This window comes from Polistes dominula, unplaced genomic scaffold (genome assembly GCF_049000335.1).
Source record: "Polistes dominula isolate Pdom_NZ unplaced genomic scaffold, Pdom_raw_medaka contig_21, whole genome shotgun sequence".
In the NCBI taxonomy this organism is placed as follows: domain Eukaryota; kingdom Metazoa; phylum Arthropoda; class Insecta; order Hymenoptera; family Vespidae; genus Polistes; species Polistes dominula.
Window position 1 is genome coordinate 648126 of NW_028301061.1, and position 19803 is coordinate 667928.

At 28.3% G+C, this 19803-nt stretch overlaps 3 protein-coding genes across 3 annotated transcripts; 1 reads left to right on the top strand and 2 right to left on the bottom strand.

The window, feature by feature from the left end:
* Positions 1–2354: 2354 nt before the first annotated feature.
* MED23 (mediator complex subunit 23) lies at positions 2355–18363 on the bottom strand. The gene is made up of 22 exons (XM_089176231.1): positions 18116–18363; positions 17771–18015; positions 17557–17689; positions 17301–17483; positions 16946–17233; positions 16657–16869; positions 16493–16579; positions 16227–16429; positions 16001–16151; positions 15676–15934; positions 15423–15597; positions 15184–15347; positions 14929–15098; positions 14688–14842; positions 14429–14609; positions 13982–14366; positions 13662–13901; positions 13425–13584; positions 13054–13341; positions 12770–12976; positions 12544–12682; positions 2355–5843 (listed from the first exon to the last, which is right to left on the bottom strand). Exons 1-21 carry the CDS (start codon positions 18158–18160, stop codon positions 12544–12546), a joined length of 4071 nt encoding a protein of 1356 aa, XP_089032357.1. The 5' UTR covers positions 18161–18363; the 3' UTR covers positions 2355–5843.
* On the top strand, positions 4941–12485 carry RhoGAP15B (RhoGAP_ARAP and RA_ARAPs domain-containing protein RhoGAP15B). Its single transcript, XM_015328601.2, has 13 exons — positions 4941–5079; positions 5960–7182; positions 7360–7987; positions 8057–8657; positions 8750–8939; positions 9100–9223; positions 9409–9648; positions 9732–9944; positions 10030–10451; positions 10537–10776; positions 11000–11202; positions 11294–11335; positions 11423–12485. Exons 2-13 carry the CDS (start codon positions 6445–6447, stop codon positions 11559–11561), a joined length of 3780 nt encoding a protein of 1259 aa, XP_015184087.2. The 5' UTR covers positions 4941–5079; positions 5960–6444; the 3' UTR covers positions 11562–12485.
* Positions 18364–18506: 143 nt separating the features above from the next.
* On the bottom strand, positions 18507–19611 carry LOC107070415 (uncharacterized). The gene is made up of 5 exons (XM_015328600.2): positions 19377–19611; positions 19173–19294; positions 18971–19092; positions 18819–18895; positions 18507–18745 (listed from the first exon to the last, which is right to left on the bottom strand). The coding sequence occupies exons 1-5, from the start codon at positions 19504–19506 to the stop codon at positions 18597–18599; spliced, it is 600 nt and encodes a 199-aa protein (XP_015184086.2). The 5' UTR covers positions 19507–19611; the 3' UTR covers positions 18507–18596.
* Between the last annotated feature and the right edge of the window lie 192 nt (positions 19612–19803).

Genomic DNA, 19803 nt, shown 5'->3' on the forward strand with positions numbered 1-19803 from the left:
AAAAAAAAAAAAGAAAAACCCCCCAAGAAAAGTAAAAGAGACGAAAAATATGCCGTGCTAGGTCGAAATGCAATTATTTCTTCCATTTTGAAATTTTTCGTCGAATTGTTTCGACTCCATGAAATGAAGGAAAGTAAAAAAGAGAAAAATTTGAAAATGGAATAAAAATCATTTTAAAAAAATAATAATAATAATAATAATAAAACAAGATACGTATTTCGACTTTAAAGCAGATAACGAAAAAAAAAAACAAAAACTGGTTGTTATAAAATCTTTTAATTGTTGAATTTTGCTGTAGCAATAAGTGTCTTAAACGTATATACTTTATATATATATATAAAGTATGTATATATACATATACACTATATAATATATTCTATATTAATGTTTCTTAGGTTTAAAATTCGATAAGTGTGTGGACAGGACGAATTTGATATAGTAATAATATTTCTTAAATAATATATATGTATATATACATAAATATTTATAGTTATGTGTGTGTATATATGAATATATTATTTCGTGAAAATTTTAACTGTCCATCTTAAAACTACTTTGAGATGAATCCTTCGACGAATTATTCGATGATAATTATTGAATAAATTCAACCAACATCGTCGTAAATGAAATCGTACGTTTGTTTCAAAGTATACTACGAAATAATTCGTACAAAGGTTTTTTTTTTTTCTTCGTGGGGTTAGTCAAGCCCAAAAAATATTCTATCATCGTGGCGGTCCCGCGGGTAGCCCCGTCCACCGTGCGAAACGCAGCAGTCCGGTCGCCCCGTCCCCCGTGCGAAGCGCAACAGTCCGGTTAGCCCCGTATACTTCATTTTGTTTTTATTTTTTTTATTTTTTTTTATAATTTTTTGTAATCATCTTTAAATAAAACAATTTGATTAATAATCGTGTAAGAATTTTTAAACATACGAATAATTCGTTGAAGGATTATCGACAGAAAGAGACGTCTTAAAAATTAATACAATCTAAATGTGATAATATATTTGCTATTAAATTAAATATAACGTATATAATAAATCTATATATATATATATATATATATATATATATATATATATATATATATATATATATATATTATATATATTATATATATAAATAATACAGTAATTATATATAAATTAAATCTGCGCGAACCGTACAAATAAGTAAAAGAAAAAAAAAATTGTAATCCATCACGAGCAATATTTTTTTGTTATAAACAATTTATATTGTAATTAATTTTTGATTTTTTATTTCTTTTTTTTTTTTTTTAATATATAGTCGCATATAGTTATATATACATATATATATTTAGATAATTATAAATGAAATTTTGGTCATTTATTAAGGCTCGTGTTGGGGACGGTCCATGGTAAATCCAATTTTAAAAATTGCGGTTTGCTCTTGCCAAAAAGAATGAAAAAAGAAAAAAAAAGGAAAAAGAAAAAGAAAAAGAAAAAAAAAAAACCTGATATTGAAGGACTTATGCGCTCTTCGAATGTATTAATATATGTATATGTGTGTATGTGGGTGTGCCTACAAATATTTTCTTCGAAAATCTCTTTCTATCTTTCATTCTTTCTCTCTCTCTCTCTCTCTCTCTCTCTACTTCTCTTTCTCTCTTTATCTCTCTCTCTCTCTCTTTCTCAATTATAATATTCCAGTTATAGACAATTGACAAATTGAAAAAAATAAAAAAATAAAAAAAATAATAAAATAATAAAAAAAATAAAACTAACAACGCAATTATAAAATAAAACTGTCGTTCTTGTCCGGTGAAATGAAATTTTTTTGTAAAATTTATTTTACAAAAAAAAAGAAAAAAAAAAAACATTTCGAATTGAATTATTTACAAATAAAATTTGTTGTGTGTGAAGAATTCAAATTTTATTCGATCATTGTTTTTTTTTTTTCGTCAATCTTTTTGTCACTAAGAATAATTTACATATTTGTTCAAAGTAAAATAATTAAATTGAAAAAAATTAAAAAAAAAAATAAGTTAAATAATGATTTGTCATGATCATCGGTCAAGAATCACGCACACACACACACACATTACGAGTTGTTTAAACAATCGTCTCTCTGTGTTCCAGTTATACTTATAACATATATTTAAAGCTCACTCGTTCCTCTCTTTCCGATTAAAAAAAAAAAAAAAAAAAAAAAAAAAACAACAAAAAAAAATATGACTGAAGTTGTGGTACAGAATCGGGTGTATAAAAATCTATAATGCGTTCAAATTAGTGGTCGTAAATGATCTAGAGAGAGAAAAATAAAAAAGTATACGAAGAAAAAGAAAAAGAAAAAGAAATGCTGAAAAAAAAAGAAGAAGAAGAAGAAGAATAATAATAATCTATTATTATTATTATTATAGTATTTTTTTATCAAATGTTGCGAGAGACTCTGTAATATTGTAAAATTAGACTTTTTAGGTTTATCAAATATCTGACTTGTCTAATGAAAAAGTAAATATCTAAAAAATAATGATAAAAAAAAAAATAAAAATAAAAATAAAAATAAAAAAAACACACAGGATTTTTAGATGAAGATCATTATACGGCTGTTATTAAACTTATTGTGTGTGCAGTGTACAGAATTTGCCAAATGGTCGTCAAATTTCAATTAGTGAATAAATTAATTAATTCATTCATTAATTAATTAATTAACCCCTTAAGCAGCCCTTAAATCGGCCCAATTTCCGTACGCTCGAGTTAACTCGGAGGGGCGTCGTATTATTTTATATTTTTATGATTTTTTACAAAAAGAATCTTAAGTTTTATTGATATTAAATGATCATTTACAAGCTATAACAATTATTTATTTATTTATTTATTTATTAATAAAATCTAACCTTTTGTTTTTCCATATAGAACAAAAATTCCAAAATTAACATAAATATATTGATTGTATTTTTTTTTTTTTTAATTATTTTCTCAAAACAATGTTTTAAAACTGTGCTTTTATGAAAAAAAAAAGAAAATGATTTTTTTGGCCGGTTTTGTTTTTTTCAAAATACTTGCTGCTGAAGGGGTTAATTAAAAAAAAAAAAAAAAAACGAAGAAGAAGAAATGAAGGAAAAAAGAAAAAAACAACAACTCGTCCTTAGCACACCGTCCTCTAATCAGAAAAACCATTTTTTTAATGATAAATAATAAGAATCAACAATTTTATTAAATCGTAACTATATTGAAAATTGTCTCGACATGGTTTTATATGTCTGTACACTTGTACGTGTATATGTATACGAATTTTGATGTAATTGTATGCGTGAATCTGTACCACGATTAAAGTTACCCTACTAAGTAATTGATCATTTTGTGAAAATAAATAAATAAATAAATAAATAAATAAATAAAGAAATCAATAAATCAATTTATCGTAACCATTGTGATCTAAAAAAAAAAAAAAGAAAAAAAAAGGAAAGGGTAGTTGAAATTTCCATTGAAGTTGAATTCTAATGTGGAATGCAACCCAAAAAAAAACCATTTGTTTTTGTTAATATCTATATATATCGATTAGAATAAATACGATTATAATTTCAATGAATGATTTCAATATAATTTCAAATAAATCAACGCATTAGTCTACATAGAAAAGACTTCTTTGGGAAAGTTGTGTTACCCTGTTTATATAACGAAAGTCATTATTTGACTATGGTACCACATAAATCTTAATAAAAATTACATTAAAATACTTATTATAACGAGTTATTATTTATTCAATATATCACCTATTATAAATGAATGTTTGAAAAAATTGACAAACAGACAGAACTATTACAAAATACATAACATCGTTAATTAACTTCACTCAAAGCGTAGTAACTCTGTTTAAAAAGATAACACGAACATATTATATGTGTATGAATTTTTTTTTTTTGATGTGTGTTCTCTCTCTTTAAAAGATATAAATGATAAAAATTATATCTAGTATCATATATAATATTATCACATTACTTACACCGATAATAATTATCGGCATGCAACAGTTTAGTCAGCAATTGAATGAATCATTCGTATTCATGATGCTCATCATCTCACATATATATATATGCTCATCATATCTAAATAGATATATAGTTTCTTTTTAACAATTACATAATAGGTAAAACTATTAACAATTCATATGAAGAAAATTAAAAAAAAACATAAACAATTAATATATCAACAACAAAAAACCAGATGTGTGCAGATCACACACATACGGTAGAAGTGAAACCTTCAAAGAAAACCAAGCTTGGAAATAATTCAAAAAAAAAAAAAAAAATAAAAAAAAAGGTTCATTTTAATCTCTGATAGAATAAAACTAAATAAAAATAACGTGTGACGAGAGAGACATATAGTGTAGTTTAGTAAAGTATAGTACAGAATCGTTCAGACACCGAGAAAATACTGTGCTGAGGACGACGTTTGAGGTGGTAGGGAGAGACAGATTAGAAAAGGATCATCGTATACGAGACCGATAAAATAGAAAGAGAAGGAAGGTGTGAGAGATGGATGTTAGAAGAGCAGAGAGAGAGAGAGAGAGAGAGAGAGAGAGAAAGAGAAAGAGATGGAGGGAGAAATATAATGGGCTTCGTGCGTCTCCGAGCCCGGGATAGACTTTCAGTATTGCATTCGATCTTGGTCGAACCTGTTGTGCTACTTATTTCTACAATTAATGTTATTGTTGTTGTTATCCAAGTACTTTTTTTCTTTTTTTTTTTTTTTTTAATATGCATTCTTTCATTCGAAGCAACGTTAACTCTTTTATCGCGTGTAACTAAGGGAACTGAAGTGTGATAAGGAATGTTGTAGTTTTTTACTTTTTTAATTAGTTACATCGAATATATCTAACAAAAAAAGGGAATACTATCTTCTGATCATGTACACGTCATATAGATCAGAATACCGAGTATATGTCTCTTGATATCAAATTGAACTATTTGACACCGTTTATCTCTCTCCTCTAACTCTCTCTGTCCATTTTTCAATGCAAGGAGTAAAGTGAGAAAGAAGGATTGGTGAAAAGAAGACAACGGTCAAGGGGAAAAGAGGGGAAAAGGAATTGTGACAGAGCCAACGCAAGCATCCATTAGGTGTGTGTGTGTGTGTGTGTTTATGTGTATGTGTGAATGGGTCTCTGACCCATGATGACGATATATACCTGACTCAAAGAATAATGCTTAACTTTCACTATGTCTCTTCTGACTGGACACATTTTTAGTCTTTTTGAATCCTTTTTCTTTTTTTTTTTTTTTTTGTTAATGTCCACGTTTTTGCTGCCACGTTACATTTGTCGAACAAAAACGTTTTAATCAATTTTACATTAGTGTCGAGGAATATCATTTCCTTCAGCTATTTTATTATCTATCATTCGAGTTTCTTTGTTCTCTCATCAGTTGTGTGTGAATCAGTAACAGTTATAGTATAATTTCAATGATTAAAAGGACACTCATCATCTATGACGTTTAATCTTTTATTTAGAATTTTATTAGCATAGCATAAATTATTAGATTTAATATTTGTTATTGATTAGATGATGTGTGTAAGTGATTATTTTATTTTATTAGATATTCTTTTTATAGTTACACACATTTACAAGGACAAGATTGATTGTATCTAAATATATATAAATAATTTGGCTGTTTGATCATAGATCGCCATATTGTTTCTTTACATTCATTCGAGGAACGTAGTAGTATGAATAAATGTTATTCGTTTTGAACGTGTGTCCTTCGAAATGCGTTTTAATGCATTTCAAGTTGCATCGAGTATTCGAGTATGGATCAATGATCGACGTTTCGGTAAATATTTGTCGAACGTGTATCAACAGCTGTACCCAGATAACACTCGAGAGTTACTGGAAATGCAATCATTTTTTATTATTAATTTGAAATTATAAATAAATTTTAATACAAAGTATATCTCAAATAGAATATTATTATAGATTTGTTGTTTCTTTTGTCTTAATTACAGAATTTATTTGACAAAGTCCTTTGGAAATATGAATCACAATTAACCACGATTAACAAGGAAAAATCTTCATTATTATTATAACATTATTTTTCTTTGAAACGCAATGAAACGTCGACAGATAGTCGAAAGATACAACATAAAACTGAGGAAGAGAATATATAAATATACAGTGTTCTATCCTCGGATTCGATAAGCATGTTTTAAACCGGAAATGTTGCCTATCGTATTGCAGAAGAGTGACTCACGTTTCACGTACCACAGAACAGAACAACAGTTACTCCAATTTATTACTTTCTATCTTCTTGTCATTACGATCATATCGAGAGACGATCTCTTTCTCATAAATTAAGCTCATAATTCTCTCTATTAAAAGGATTTTTATTAGAAAACAAAAAAAAACAAAAAAAAATCCAATACCAAAATCAATACTATGATGAATTGATTTTCTTTGTTATACGAATGAATGTTAAAATATCTCAAGAGAAATGGAGACTAAACCGATACCAAAACCAAGGTCAATAATAACTGAACGTCCTGTACCAGCACCTAGAAAAATAGGACCACCTGTTTTACCATTACCATCGCCACCAACGCCAACTCGTAGCAAAAGTCCTAGCGAATCGAGTCAATCGGAAAAAAGTGGTGATGAGAATAAATCAACGACAAGTACGGAAACACGAAATTCGAGTGAATTTTTTCGTCAATTGAGTACGAGTTCTCGTCAATTGAAAGATGAAATCTCAGAGAAGATGTCGTCAAAGGGACGTGCTGTTATTTCTAGTACCAAGAATGCTAGTATACGTCTTGAGAAATCGGTGAAAAATCTGTTAACGCGTAGATTGACATCCCTTAATCAGGATGATTTGTTAAATGACAATAATGTCAATTCGAAAAAGATAGCTGATCCTGTAGAAGATGACAGATGCGTTTCAATGCCTACCGATGATATTTTTAGCAGTATTACCTTTCATAGTCCATTTAGTGGTAATCTGCGTAGTATCAAAAATGAGGAAGATCTTTCCGGACTACGACATAGTCCACCACCACCGGTATATCCGCCACCCCCGCTTCCTGTTGAATCTATCTACGACGAATTAAATTCATTTACATCGACTAGCAGCAGTGGTCGTTATGATACTCTCAGTTCAACAATCTCGGAAAAAGTTGAACGAGATTTTCCCGAGTCTACTAATTTCAACAGCTTCAATTTTCTTCAACGACAGGTACATATAGTTTTCTATTTCTTTCTATCTATTTTCGTATAATCCCCCGTATCTAGTTTTATCTCAAGAGATTTAAGTTCTTATCGAGTTTCCTGGATAATAAACCAGCTATTCCAATAAGTCAAATAGTAAAGTTGTAATGTTGTTATTTCAATGATTTATTTGTTTGAATATTAGGCCAGTGATTCGGATCAAAGTTTAAATTTGTCCGATGTAAATGTTAGTCTTACGAGTGATAAATCAGACATCGAAAGGAAATTATCGAGATCAGATTCTTGGACATTTTATGATACCACACCACCTGCTATTAAATCTGAAACTGTTAATGAATTGGATAGGATATCAAGTGCTGAAGAAGAAACTTTGGAACAGGCAATAAACATTGATAGAAGAACATTTAAATCATCTAACACCAGTCTCATTTCATTACAAAATTCTATTTATGAAAATTGCATATCACCAAAGAGTAAAGATGATCAAGTATTGGAATCAATGTTCTCAGATGTAAGACAACAAAGTAGTAATAAATCTTTACTCTTCGAATTTGATCCATTTGCTAACAAGGCATCTGAAGAAAACCTTTACAGTAATTTTGAGAACAACGATTTGATGTTGTTAGAAGCACTTTTAGCAAATAATGATTCATCGAGTAATGCTGGAAGTACATTAGATTTGCACGAAGATAACGAAGACGAGGAACCAACGGAATTAGAAGAGAAAAAATTGCAAGACTCTATGACACCTCCAGAACCACCTAAGAGATTTGATTCTCTTCCAAAAAATGAATACGACGAGGTTGAAACAGGTAAATATTATTGTTAATCTTTCTTATTTCAATATTTTATTCAATTATATATTTATTTATCAACAACAGGTAAAAATCCAGCATTGTTACCAAAGCTTGCTCAAATGACAAGAAGAAAACAACCAGCTGTACCACCTAGAAAATCATCGACCAAAATTCTTACTGATACTTCAACAACAAGTGCTCAATCTAAAACAATAGAATCTACGATGGCTACAGGAAAACTCGTTGATGAAACAACATCTAATTCTTTTCCAATGGTTAAAACAAGCACCGATGATACGAAGAAAATCAGTGTCATTCAAAAATTGAAAAAATTGAGTCAAGATTCAACGAGTAATGTGATCAAACCTAATGTGATGAGTTTTGTTAGAAATAGTAGTAAATTGTTATCTAGAAATCGTGATCAAGACAACAGTTCTAGTGATCATAGTTCAAGACAATTAAAAATGGATAGACCTAAGTGTAAACTTTCTCAATGTGCTTCCACTCATAGAGGGATTGTTTATAAAACTGGAGTTGGTATAGAAAGAGCGAAGGATTTAGTTCAAAGAGCTGCTATTTTAACAGATCAAAAGTTATTTTTTTACACTGACAAAAGTATGTCTACTCTGAAAGAAACCATTCATCTTGAAACTGTTTATAGTATTCATCTTTTGCAAGATGTTAAGTAAGTTATTTTTTATCTTTTATTATTTCATTATATGTTTTCTAAAAATTCATTATATAAAAATTAATATATATATATATCCATAATGACAGAATAGTCGATGGTGAAACAGTACATTGTATAGCTATCAGTTGTGAGACTAGACCCCATATATATATATTCTATGCAAAGGGTATATCAGAGAGAAGAATTTGGGCTCAAAAAATCTTAGAAGCAATGACAACGGTTTTTCCTATTAAATACACAGCCGATCTTACTAGAGCCGGTTCGGTTTACTTAAAGGTATGAAAACATTTAAGGATAATGTTAAAACAACATTATTTATCAATACGATAATAATATTATCGTTTTCTTAGCATACCATGGAATCTAAAATAAAAGGTATGCAATTATTATTTATGAGAAAGACATTTCTTTTTTAAAGATATATTTTTGATTGTAGGAAGGAATAACTGGTACATGGTTTCCTGCTTGGGTTCTTCTTCAAAAAAGGACGTTGGTTTATACGAAATCTTTGGAGCCTGTAGTTTTGGAATATTTAGATTTACGGAAAGCACGTTGTATTGGTAATTATAAAATAATATAAAAGTAATAATAGATATATATAATATAGAAATTATTTGGACTTTATTATAAGCCACTGTCTCGTGAACCTATTATTCATAGGATGTTACAATCCATCTCGTTTCCTGTTATGACACATTATTCCCTTTTACATAAATGATTGATGTATATTAAATATTTGGTTTAGTGCTACGGGAACAAGAAGGACCGAATCGAGATAATGGGTGTATTCCTGTTGTGGTTGTTGACACTGGTGGTTCCGGTGCTTTACATATAGCGACATTTGGTACAAAAGAAGCTCCAGCATGGAGACATGCTTTGTATCAAGCTGCTACTGACTGTGGTCCAGCATTACATCAACAACAAATTACACAAGACAATGTTCCTGTTATTCTTGACAAATGCATCAACTTTATTTCCACGCATGGTTAATCATTCTTTTTTTCCCCCCCATGAATTTCAAATAAATTATTATTGTGATTAAAGTTTAATGAATTTTTATAATAACAGGTATAATGACTGAAGGAATTTATCGTCGCAGTGGATCTAGCAGTGCTGTGATCAGATTATTGGAAGCTTTTAGAAGAGATGCCTGGGCTATACAAATTACACGTGGATCTTACAGTGAACACGATGTTGCTACGGTCCTTAGAAGATTCCTTCGAGATTTACCTGAATCCTTATTTCCTGCTAGTATACACGATTCCCTTTGTCAAAGCTCAGGTAAAAGATATCCATTGTACTTTTGATATAAATGCATCAAAAAATGTCTGGAATTTTATACCTGAGTTTAACTTCCCTTTTTCAGAGCTAACCAACGAAGATGAAAGGATAAAAGCCTATAGAAATTTATTAACAAAGTTAGATTCAATAACTTCAGCAACGATACGTCGAATTCTAGCTCATCTTCATTATCTTAGCCAACAAAGTTCTCGAAACTTAATGACTGTTGAGAATCTCTCTGCCATTTGGGGACCTACTTTAATGCACGCCGGAGAAAATAGTGCTGAAGATTGGAACAGAGAAGAGACTAAAGTAATCAGCGATTTGATACATTTATTTCCAAAGTTATATCAATTGTCGCATGCCGATTTAGCCAAGGAAGCTAAAATCTTAGAAGTACTTGAGAAACATCACGTTTCAAACAATGGACTTCGTGGTGCACCGTCTGGCGATTTAAAAATTTGGATATACCTCATTTCCAGAGAAGGAGAATGCGTTAACGTTACCGTAAATATATTTTTTTTATTATTAATATCATAATTATTATATACTCTCGAAATAATTCTCTTCTTTTTTTTTTTCTTTTTTGTAGATTGGTGCACAAAAGACAGCTTTCGATATCTGTCGAGAATTATCAGAGAAAGCTAATCTACCAGCTCATGAATTATGTTTAGAAGAATATGCACTTTCTGGTGCATTGAAAAGACCATTGCATCATAATGAACGGGTTTTAGAAACAGTTGCGAGATGGGGCTATTGGGATCCAGATGATAGGAAAGATAATATCTTAATTTTAAAGAAGGATAGCCTATACAAGGATATAGTTCCTTTGGTAATATTTCTATTAATAGAAACACATATGCAAACAAGAATTTAAAGTTGTTGGTATACGTGTTTCTTTCCCACACATCATTTATACAATGTATATAGATCAATTAGCATGAGTCAGAATAATACTAAAAAAAAAAAAAAGTGATTTTACATGACAAAACAGGATGTAACCATTACCACTTGCAATTAGCTTGCTTTTTAAAATATTCTTTTGTTTATTCTAGGTCAAGCCACCCATGACAATATCAGGTGAACTGAAATTTGCAGATGTTAAGTCAAAAAATTTTAAAACTTATCTATTTGAATTTAGTCAAGCAAAGTTGTATTGTTACAAAGATAAAGTTTGTTCGACTAAATTACACGAATGGAAAATTGAAGATGTTATTTGGTATTTAGGCCATGAATCCAAACGTAATCCACAAATGGGGTAAATTTTTTTCATTAATGTCAATGACATTTGAATTATTTCATCGTATTAATTTTCTTCTATTTTTTATTTTGTTTTTTTTTTTTTATAGCTGGACCATCACATTTATACTAAGAAATAAAAAACCAACAAGGTATAGTAATTATTAGTAAATATAAATATTTGTTCATTATAATCGTAAGTTAAATGAATTGATAATTTATTCAAATATTATTTGTAGATGCAAGGAAAATCCTTTTTTCGGTAATATTTTAGCAGGTACGTCTAAAGACGAACAATATAAATGGATGGCTGCTATGATTTTTGGAGAATTCCAAACGAATCTACGACCATCTGCTGTAAATTTAATGGACTTATAAAATGTTAACTAATAATATAGAGATGTTTAGATGTTTGTAAATTACAGGGTGTCATACAGTAATAATTTACTGCCATTTGAAATGTTTTTAAATGAGAGCTTAGACTTCTTAGACTTTGACAATAAAATTATATTATAAATGTAACACGACGTGTTACATTTATATTGAAATATATTGCATTATTTTTTTAATATTAGAAAGAAAAAAAAATAGACACACACAAACACGCAATAATTAATAATTAAGCATTCCTTAGACATTGTAGAGATTTTTTTTAAATTCATTAAACCTGTATAAATGTAGAATGTACTTTTACGTGTATTAAGCGAATAGAATAGAGTTTTGTGATAAAAAGTGAAAATTGTTAAATTAACAAACAAGTGTACTTTATAAACTAATATTAAATATATATATATCTTTATATTGTTATATTTAAAAAAAAAAAAAAATAATGCAAACATAACTAAAATTCTTTTGTTACTTACTCACAATAGAAATTAACAAATAAATTATTTCTATATTTTTGTCTTCAATTTTCTACTAATTTCAAACACTATGGATAAAATTAATCCTTACACCATGAATTTATACACGTATACTTTCAAAATTTAATTGAAATTTATAATTTTATAAACATACACTTTTTCCACCATAAATCTAACTAATAGTAAACTCAAATAATAGATTCAATGATCGAGATATATCGATCATGCGCAAATCCCAATGCGCATCTGATTGAAATTTGGCGGTAAATGAAAATATTTCAAATGATTGCTAAGCATAAAATCATCTTGTAATTGTTTTTTTTATTTCATTGATCATTTGTTTTAATGATATTCTAGTTTTTTTTATGAAGTTTATTGTATATATTACAAATATTTGCAATATATACATACGTAATAAAGATAAAAATATCCAAAAGTATGACAAGTATTTTAAATATACTCAATATTTAGTATAAAATATATTTATAGAATTATACCTATGTAGAGTGAATTTCTTCTATATTTAAATGAGTGATAAATCTCAATCTCATTTGTAAAGGAGGTCTTAATCTACGAATGATACATTCTACTTCATTTTTCATCATGTCTCCAACGAACATATATTTTATGTGATATCTGTTATATTCAGCATTAAGGATAATCCAGCTAATGTAATAATCTGTGAAAAAGATAATCATATAATAGTAATTTTTAAAAGGATACAACAAGTCACAAACTGGATCCATATATTTTAAATGTGTTTGAGCACGATCCACTTGTTCCAGCATTTCATATAAATTAACTGCTAGATCTACTACACAGCGTGGTCTCTCAGCATTAAATCTTGCCAAAGTTGGTCCAATTAAATGACAAGCATATATCAATTGTTCCTCACTTTGTACCACTGGTTGAAGTTTTTCTTTAATAAATCTGATAAATAAGAAAAATGTCATTAATGTTAAATCAAAGTTCTTTTTATATCATTTGATTATAATTAGTTTATTTACTGAGGCATCGTAGTTATTTGGCCTGCTCCAGCATGATGCCAAATTGAATGTGCCAATGCGAGCATATAACTGTACTTATTTTCAAGTAAACTATTATGCGTAATATTGAAATTAAACATCTGAAATGGTGTTAAATTATTATACTGCCAATTTGCTAAGCCTGGACTACTAATAACTTCCACAAGTCTATCATGTAACGTCGACCAATAGCACTCTGGTAAAGCAGCTAAAAGCAATCCAACGCAATTTATCCATAAGTGTATTTCATTGGATGGTACTACAGTATACCTATAATAAATTAAAAAATAATAAATATTAAATGTGTGATGTATGAAATCATTAAAAAAGAATTAATAAAAGTTGTACTGTACCCTTTAGCAACAACATCGAGTAATGAATTAGCAACTAAATTTGGAGCTACAGGAACAGCCATTAATTCAACACATGTAACGTACAATGCATGTGCTGCTGGATTAGGAAACTCATTAAACCTCCAATCAGTAGCTGGGAAATGTGCTGTACCTGACATTGCTATAAAAAAAAATATTATTAAAAATTGAAACTGATATCATTAAATGTTTGTAACTTCATATCAATGCATTACTTACTTTCTACAATTCTTTGTACAAGTCGAATATAATAATCCAATTCAGGTACCCAAGTAATAGCATCATCAGGAGGTCGTGCCATATAAATTTGATAAGCTTCAGAAAGTGCCCATCCTGGTGCCCTAATTTCTCTTAAGGATCCAAGAAGAGCAGATACTAAACGTCTTTTTAAAGATGGTCGATCTCTTAATTTGCGTTCATAATAATGTAATGTATTATAAAGATATGTTACAGGTCGATCTATAAAAATAATAATTGACATGAGCTTTACTCTAAGAAATTAAATATATATAAATTTATAAATTAATAAATATACGAACCATGAAATTTATATAAACAACCTAAATGATCTAATAATATTTCCAGACTTTTTGTAACAGGTGGTATCTCCAAATACCTATGTACAACTATATCAAACACAGGTAAAAATCTTAAACACACATTTCCAAAATATACAGGTAAACTTTGATATTGACTGGGACCACCACTAGCTTGTTCCATGATACCTTCTGGAGCAAATTTTTCTGGAAATTTTCTATGAAATGCGAGATGTTTTTCATGCCAATTAGATTGTTTCCAATGTTCAGGTGAATTTTCTTTCACAAATTCTTGAACTCTATTTCTAAATTCAGCAGCTTTAAGTAATAATAATTGAATAATAAAGAAGCATACTTGTGCTTCACTTCCTTCTTGAGTTCGTAATGCCTAAAAGATAACAAATATTAATCCCTCATGTTTTATTTTTTATTTTTTATATTTATACTTACTAAACAAAGAACTAATCTATCAATTGTTACTATATTGTATTTCCATATCATATCGTTGATTGTATCCACACATTTATTAACATGCTGTCCACCAACACTATTCGCAAATTCATATACTAAATAATCACAAAACTTTCTAAGATGAGCTGATAATGCTCTAGCTCCTATCCTTTCTAATATCCTTGAGAAAAAACAAATATTATTTTTACATTAATAATCAATAAAGTAATAAATAAAAATAATAAATATTGTAACATACTTATATGCGATTGGACTAATACGATCAGTCTCAAGTATCATTTTCCACAAAAGGCATAAAAATAATGGAGGTGTACCAGGTACAGAAAAATGAGCTATTATATCATTTTCATTATTCATGGATGCCCAATTTCTATATTCTTCTTCTACAGCTTTCTAAAAATATATAAATAATAATAGTATATTTTCGCGCGTACACGTATTATTAATTTTCTTATAATAATAATAATAATAATAATTACTTTTATTTGTTGTTTATTTTCTTTTGCAACACTATTTTGTTGAAAGAATTCATTTAATACTGGAGGAAAACATTGTAAGGTATGTACGGCCCATGAATGCGGTGTATTCTGCATAATGGTGTTTAATAATTCTTTACACCATGTACCACTAAGATTTTCTGCTCCAGTACCTAATTGATAAAATATATCAATATAATAAATAAATCATTTCTTATTTATATTTATTAAATATTATATTATTTTGTGACAATTTACCAGTCACGTGCATAGATCTTGCTAGAGTAAGAACTAACGCCCGGTTAAGTTCTTCTGATTCTGCAGATACAAGTGTTTTAGGTTCTGATAAAAATCTAGTAAATTGTGGTTGTACTTCTGCCGAACCTAATCCAGTAATTAAACGAAGAGCTGTACTTTCAACACTAAAAAGATAAATAAACAAATTATTTGAGGTATCTAAAAAGAAATATAAAAATACATAAATTTATGTATAATACCAAAGATGAAGTTGTGTTTGATTGGTTTGTGGAACAGCAGCAAGACTATGAAGATGCGATAAAAGTTGAACTCTATAATGTGGTTGTATGTGATGCATTCTATAACTGAACATTTCCAACAACGTATATAATGTTCCCCATGCATGAGACTTAAATACTGTCGGTAATAATTGACCTAAAAAAAAAAATACATGTAAAGTAAATCATAAAATATTCATATTCATGATATTATAAATGTTTAATACACACTTACTTATAAAACCCTTTATACCAAGACTTTCTATTTCTGTATAAACCAATAATCTACTGTAAGTTTCAACAAGAGCCGGTGCCAAGGCCATGTTGCTTTTTGATTGTGCTAATTTAATAACATGAGTAACGATACTATGAATTAAACTCATCTTAGAATGCACAGTCAATGAATCTAATATTGACATAGAAAGTGGTGTAGTTGGACCACTTGCCAAAGCAGCATTATTTTGTAATGTTTGTAAAGGTTGTTGCTGTTGACCCTATTTAATTGAAAACAAATAATTACAAAATATGTAATACTCAAATAGATAGAAATATATATTCACCTTTTGGTTCCCTAATATAGTATCAACTAGTGCTGCCATTGGTCTACTAAAGTATTCTTGGTTTGTCGAATAAGCATTGCACAATAAAGCGATACGATAATCTAAACCCATACAAAGAGATGTATTTGGCATAACTAAATGCTGCAGAAACCTGAAATATATATCAAAGTCAAAATACAATATACATAAACTTTTGATTTAATATACTTTTTAATTATTTCCTTACTCGTGATGAACTTTCAATGTATGCGGTATAGGTCTATGAATATTAGAATGTTCAATCTGAGCCTTTTTAAGTAAATGCATCCATATACAAATAATAGCCATTTGATGAGTACAAAGTGCTTGAGTACAATCGGGAAGAGGTAAAGGTTCTTTCTCTGGATACAAGAGATCGTACAATTTCAATACAGGTAAAAAATTGGAAAGCTGAAAACATTCAAAAATGTTTATTATGTATTAACAAATGTCTAGTGTATTTTTTTTACTTACTGGATTTCGTTGAATACTTCCAGAAATGAATTGTAATAAAACCCACATTAAGTGATCTCTTCCTTTTCTCAACTCTCTACCAGCCAACTAAAAAAATAAATATATATAACATTATAATTAAAAATTATATTTTAAATATATATATGTTAAATAATTAATTTTACCTTATCATGTATTGCCATAACAAGACTTGGAAAAGATGCAAATTGAAATAATACGAAATAAATTAATTGAGATGAAAGGTGTAACCACACCCAATGATTAGCAACAGTCCCATCCGTTCCTTCTGCTGGTAAAGGATCATTTTCGGATCTTTCCATAGCTAGAATAACCAATTCTACTAATTGTTCTTCCAATACTATACACCGTTGCTTATGCTACAAATAGTAAATAAATATTTATTATATGTACTCCACATATCTTGTTTATCATTTTCTGCATATGCATACATACTTGTTTTTGAAGACCGAGCATGGAGCATACCATATCTCTACTATAAGGTTGTTCTAAAACATATCTCAATAACTCTGTTTGAGGTTTAAGTAAATCTTGATCATATGGAAGATTTCCTTTCAATGTAAACTTTAACGTAGTAGGATCTAGTAACCAAGGATTTATTAAATGATCTGCATAACCAGTGTGTTCCACAACTGGTAACATTTTGGAATGTCCTACGATGGAAACCATTTGCGCAGTCGTTCGAAAACTTTCCACAAAATTAGATAAAAGTTTCGCCAGTTTCTATAAAAAAAAAAAATATTTATAAATTATATTAATAATATTAGAGTTATTAATATTCTTTATTTACCCAATGCGGCCAATTTTTATGATCAGGATAGGCCTTTTGAATTTCATTAACAATAAAGTATCCTGGTAGCAAACAAGCATTTCTATCAAAAATATATTCTATAACATTTTCCAAAGCCTTTAATTGCGGTTGAATGGATGCGTTTAATCTTGCTGGTATCGTTTGAGCTTTTTCTATGCATCCCTATATATAAATATAAATACATAATATAAATAAATTATATATACATTTATTTACATTAATATTAAGTACTTACTTTCATTATTTCTCTGACACCTTTGTAATCAACTCCTCCGATAATGTGTCGAATAAGAAGGAAACATTCTACCCAAAAATCTTCTAATTGATATTGTAACTTTTCGCAACTGAGAATGTATTCGCATACTAATCTGTAATGTGTAACATTATTAGATTTGTGTGTATAGGTTTTAAATAAAGTAAAGAAATAAATATTTTAATTAATAAATTACCTAGCTGGTAAAACATTCGACAAGACTAAATTCTCAAGCATAGATAACAATAATTGTAAGCGTCTATGATTTGTCATAGAAGCTGCTATCATAAGAAATTGACGTATTGAATTTTCTTGTTGTTCCACAGTCAGATCAGTCATCGCATTTGTTAATTCTGATTGCCATGTTGATAGTTTCTCTTTTTCATTATTAGGGTTATGTACAAGTACACAACTGAATGCTTCTTCTATGGCTTCTACTTTCTATATGTTTATCAAAATTATTTTATTAATAAAAATATATCTTTTCATCATATATATATTTATAGTAAACAATTATTTATCAAAATATAAAAATACTTACTAAAATATCGTTCACTATATTTGCAATCTGTGTATCGCTGCCCATTTTTATTTAAAATATTTTCTTTTTATACTTTTTAAAAAAATAAACACCAATGTTAATACTTTCAATACTTATAAATCAGACAAAAAATTATATAAAATTATCCTGCATCATTATATACATAATTATAAACAATATTAGAAATAATTTGTTTATTCATAAATTCATGTTCACACTTTTGTATATTATTATTTGTCTACACAAACATTGCATTACACCAGTGATGCCAACATGAAAAAAATTCAACATGTAATGTTGAATGTAGCCGATAGAGGCACTGTTTTCACGTCGCCATTTTTAAAAACATCAGTTATCAAATATTTGATGGATACAAATATAAAATTAAAGCTACATTATTCGAATAAAAAATATCTTTTTATTATACATATATTTTCTATACTTCATATTATTAATATGAAACAATTTTATAACCACGAAATCACTTAGAAGAATTCTTTTGATTTCCATTCAATATATTTTCAACAGACAGGTAAATTTCATGCCATAAAAGATTGGATAATTCTTCAGGATCTTTTTCATCTTTAGAAAATTTAAAATGATGGATATAATTCATCTTGTTAGAAACATCTGATTGCAGTTATTAAGAAAAATCAATTTAATAATATAAAATAAATTATTTAGCAATTAAAAAAAAGGATACATCCTTCTATGCTGTCATTGATAATACTGTAATCCCAATGTATTCCAGTGAGATTTTTGTACAAATGAAACTTTTTCCTGTAAGACATAAGGCTTACATTGAAGTTTAAATTATTAGATTTGTTAAATAATCATTTATAAATAGCTACATGCCTTCCTGTTTCTAATAACTTTTGATCTTCCTGATTTGGTTTAGTATTTTTTATACGATTTTTCTTAACCTCTAAATTCTGCCTTTCTTCTGCAAGTTTATCGTATTCTGATTTTAATTCAGCCTGAGAACAAATATATATATGTATTTATATTTATACTTGAATAAAAGATACAAGAACAGAATATAAATCATTAAACTCACCAAACGAAAATGATGTTTTGATAATTCTTTATTTTTTTGTTCTAAAATTTGTTGCTCATTATGAATAGATTCTTTCAAAAGTATTAACTCTGATTCTAATTCTTTAACCTTGTCTTCATTTTCTATAATGAATAACACATTATACAAGAATATTAGAAACAGTAACTTTTGCAAAAAGAACATCTATAAACAAATAACATTAACCTTTTAAATGTTGATCTCTTTCATATATAATTTGATTTATTTGTTCTTGACGTTTAGTAACAATTTCTTCGAGTTGCATTACATTGACACTTGCATATTTATTTTGTAGATTTAATATTTCCTCCATCATTAAATATATATTTAATAATTTATTTAATAAAATGAAGGTTAAATTTTCAATCACTTTAAATTTAAAAATGATTTTTTTTTTTTAATACAGTGCTACCAATTTTTAACAGTCGTACTATTAAATTTGTCAATAATCGCAACGATTGGCTGATATGAGAAAAAATATTGTAATTGGCTGCTTTATTGTGCAAATGAATATGATTAGCTAGTTGCACATTTGTAGACAAATTTGATTGGCTGATTCCAACTGCACAAAATTAAAACGCTGATAATAAATATATTAATAATTTTCGTCATA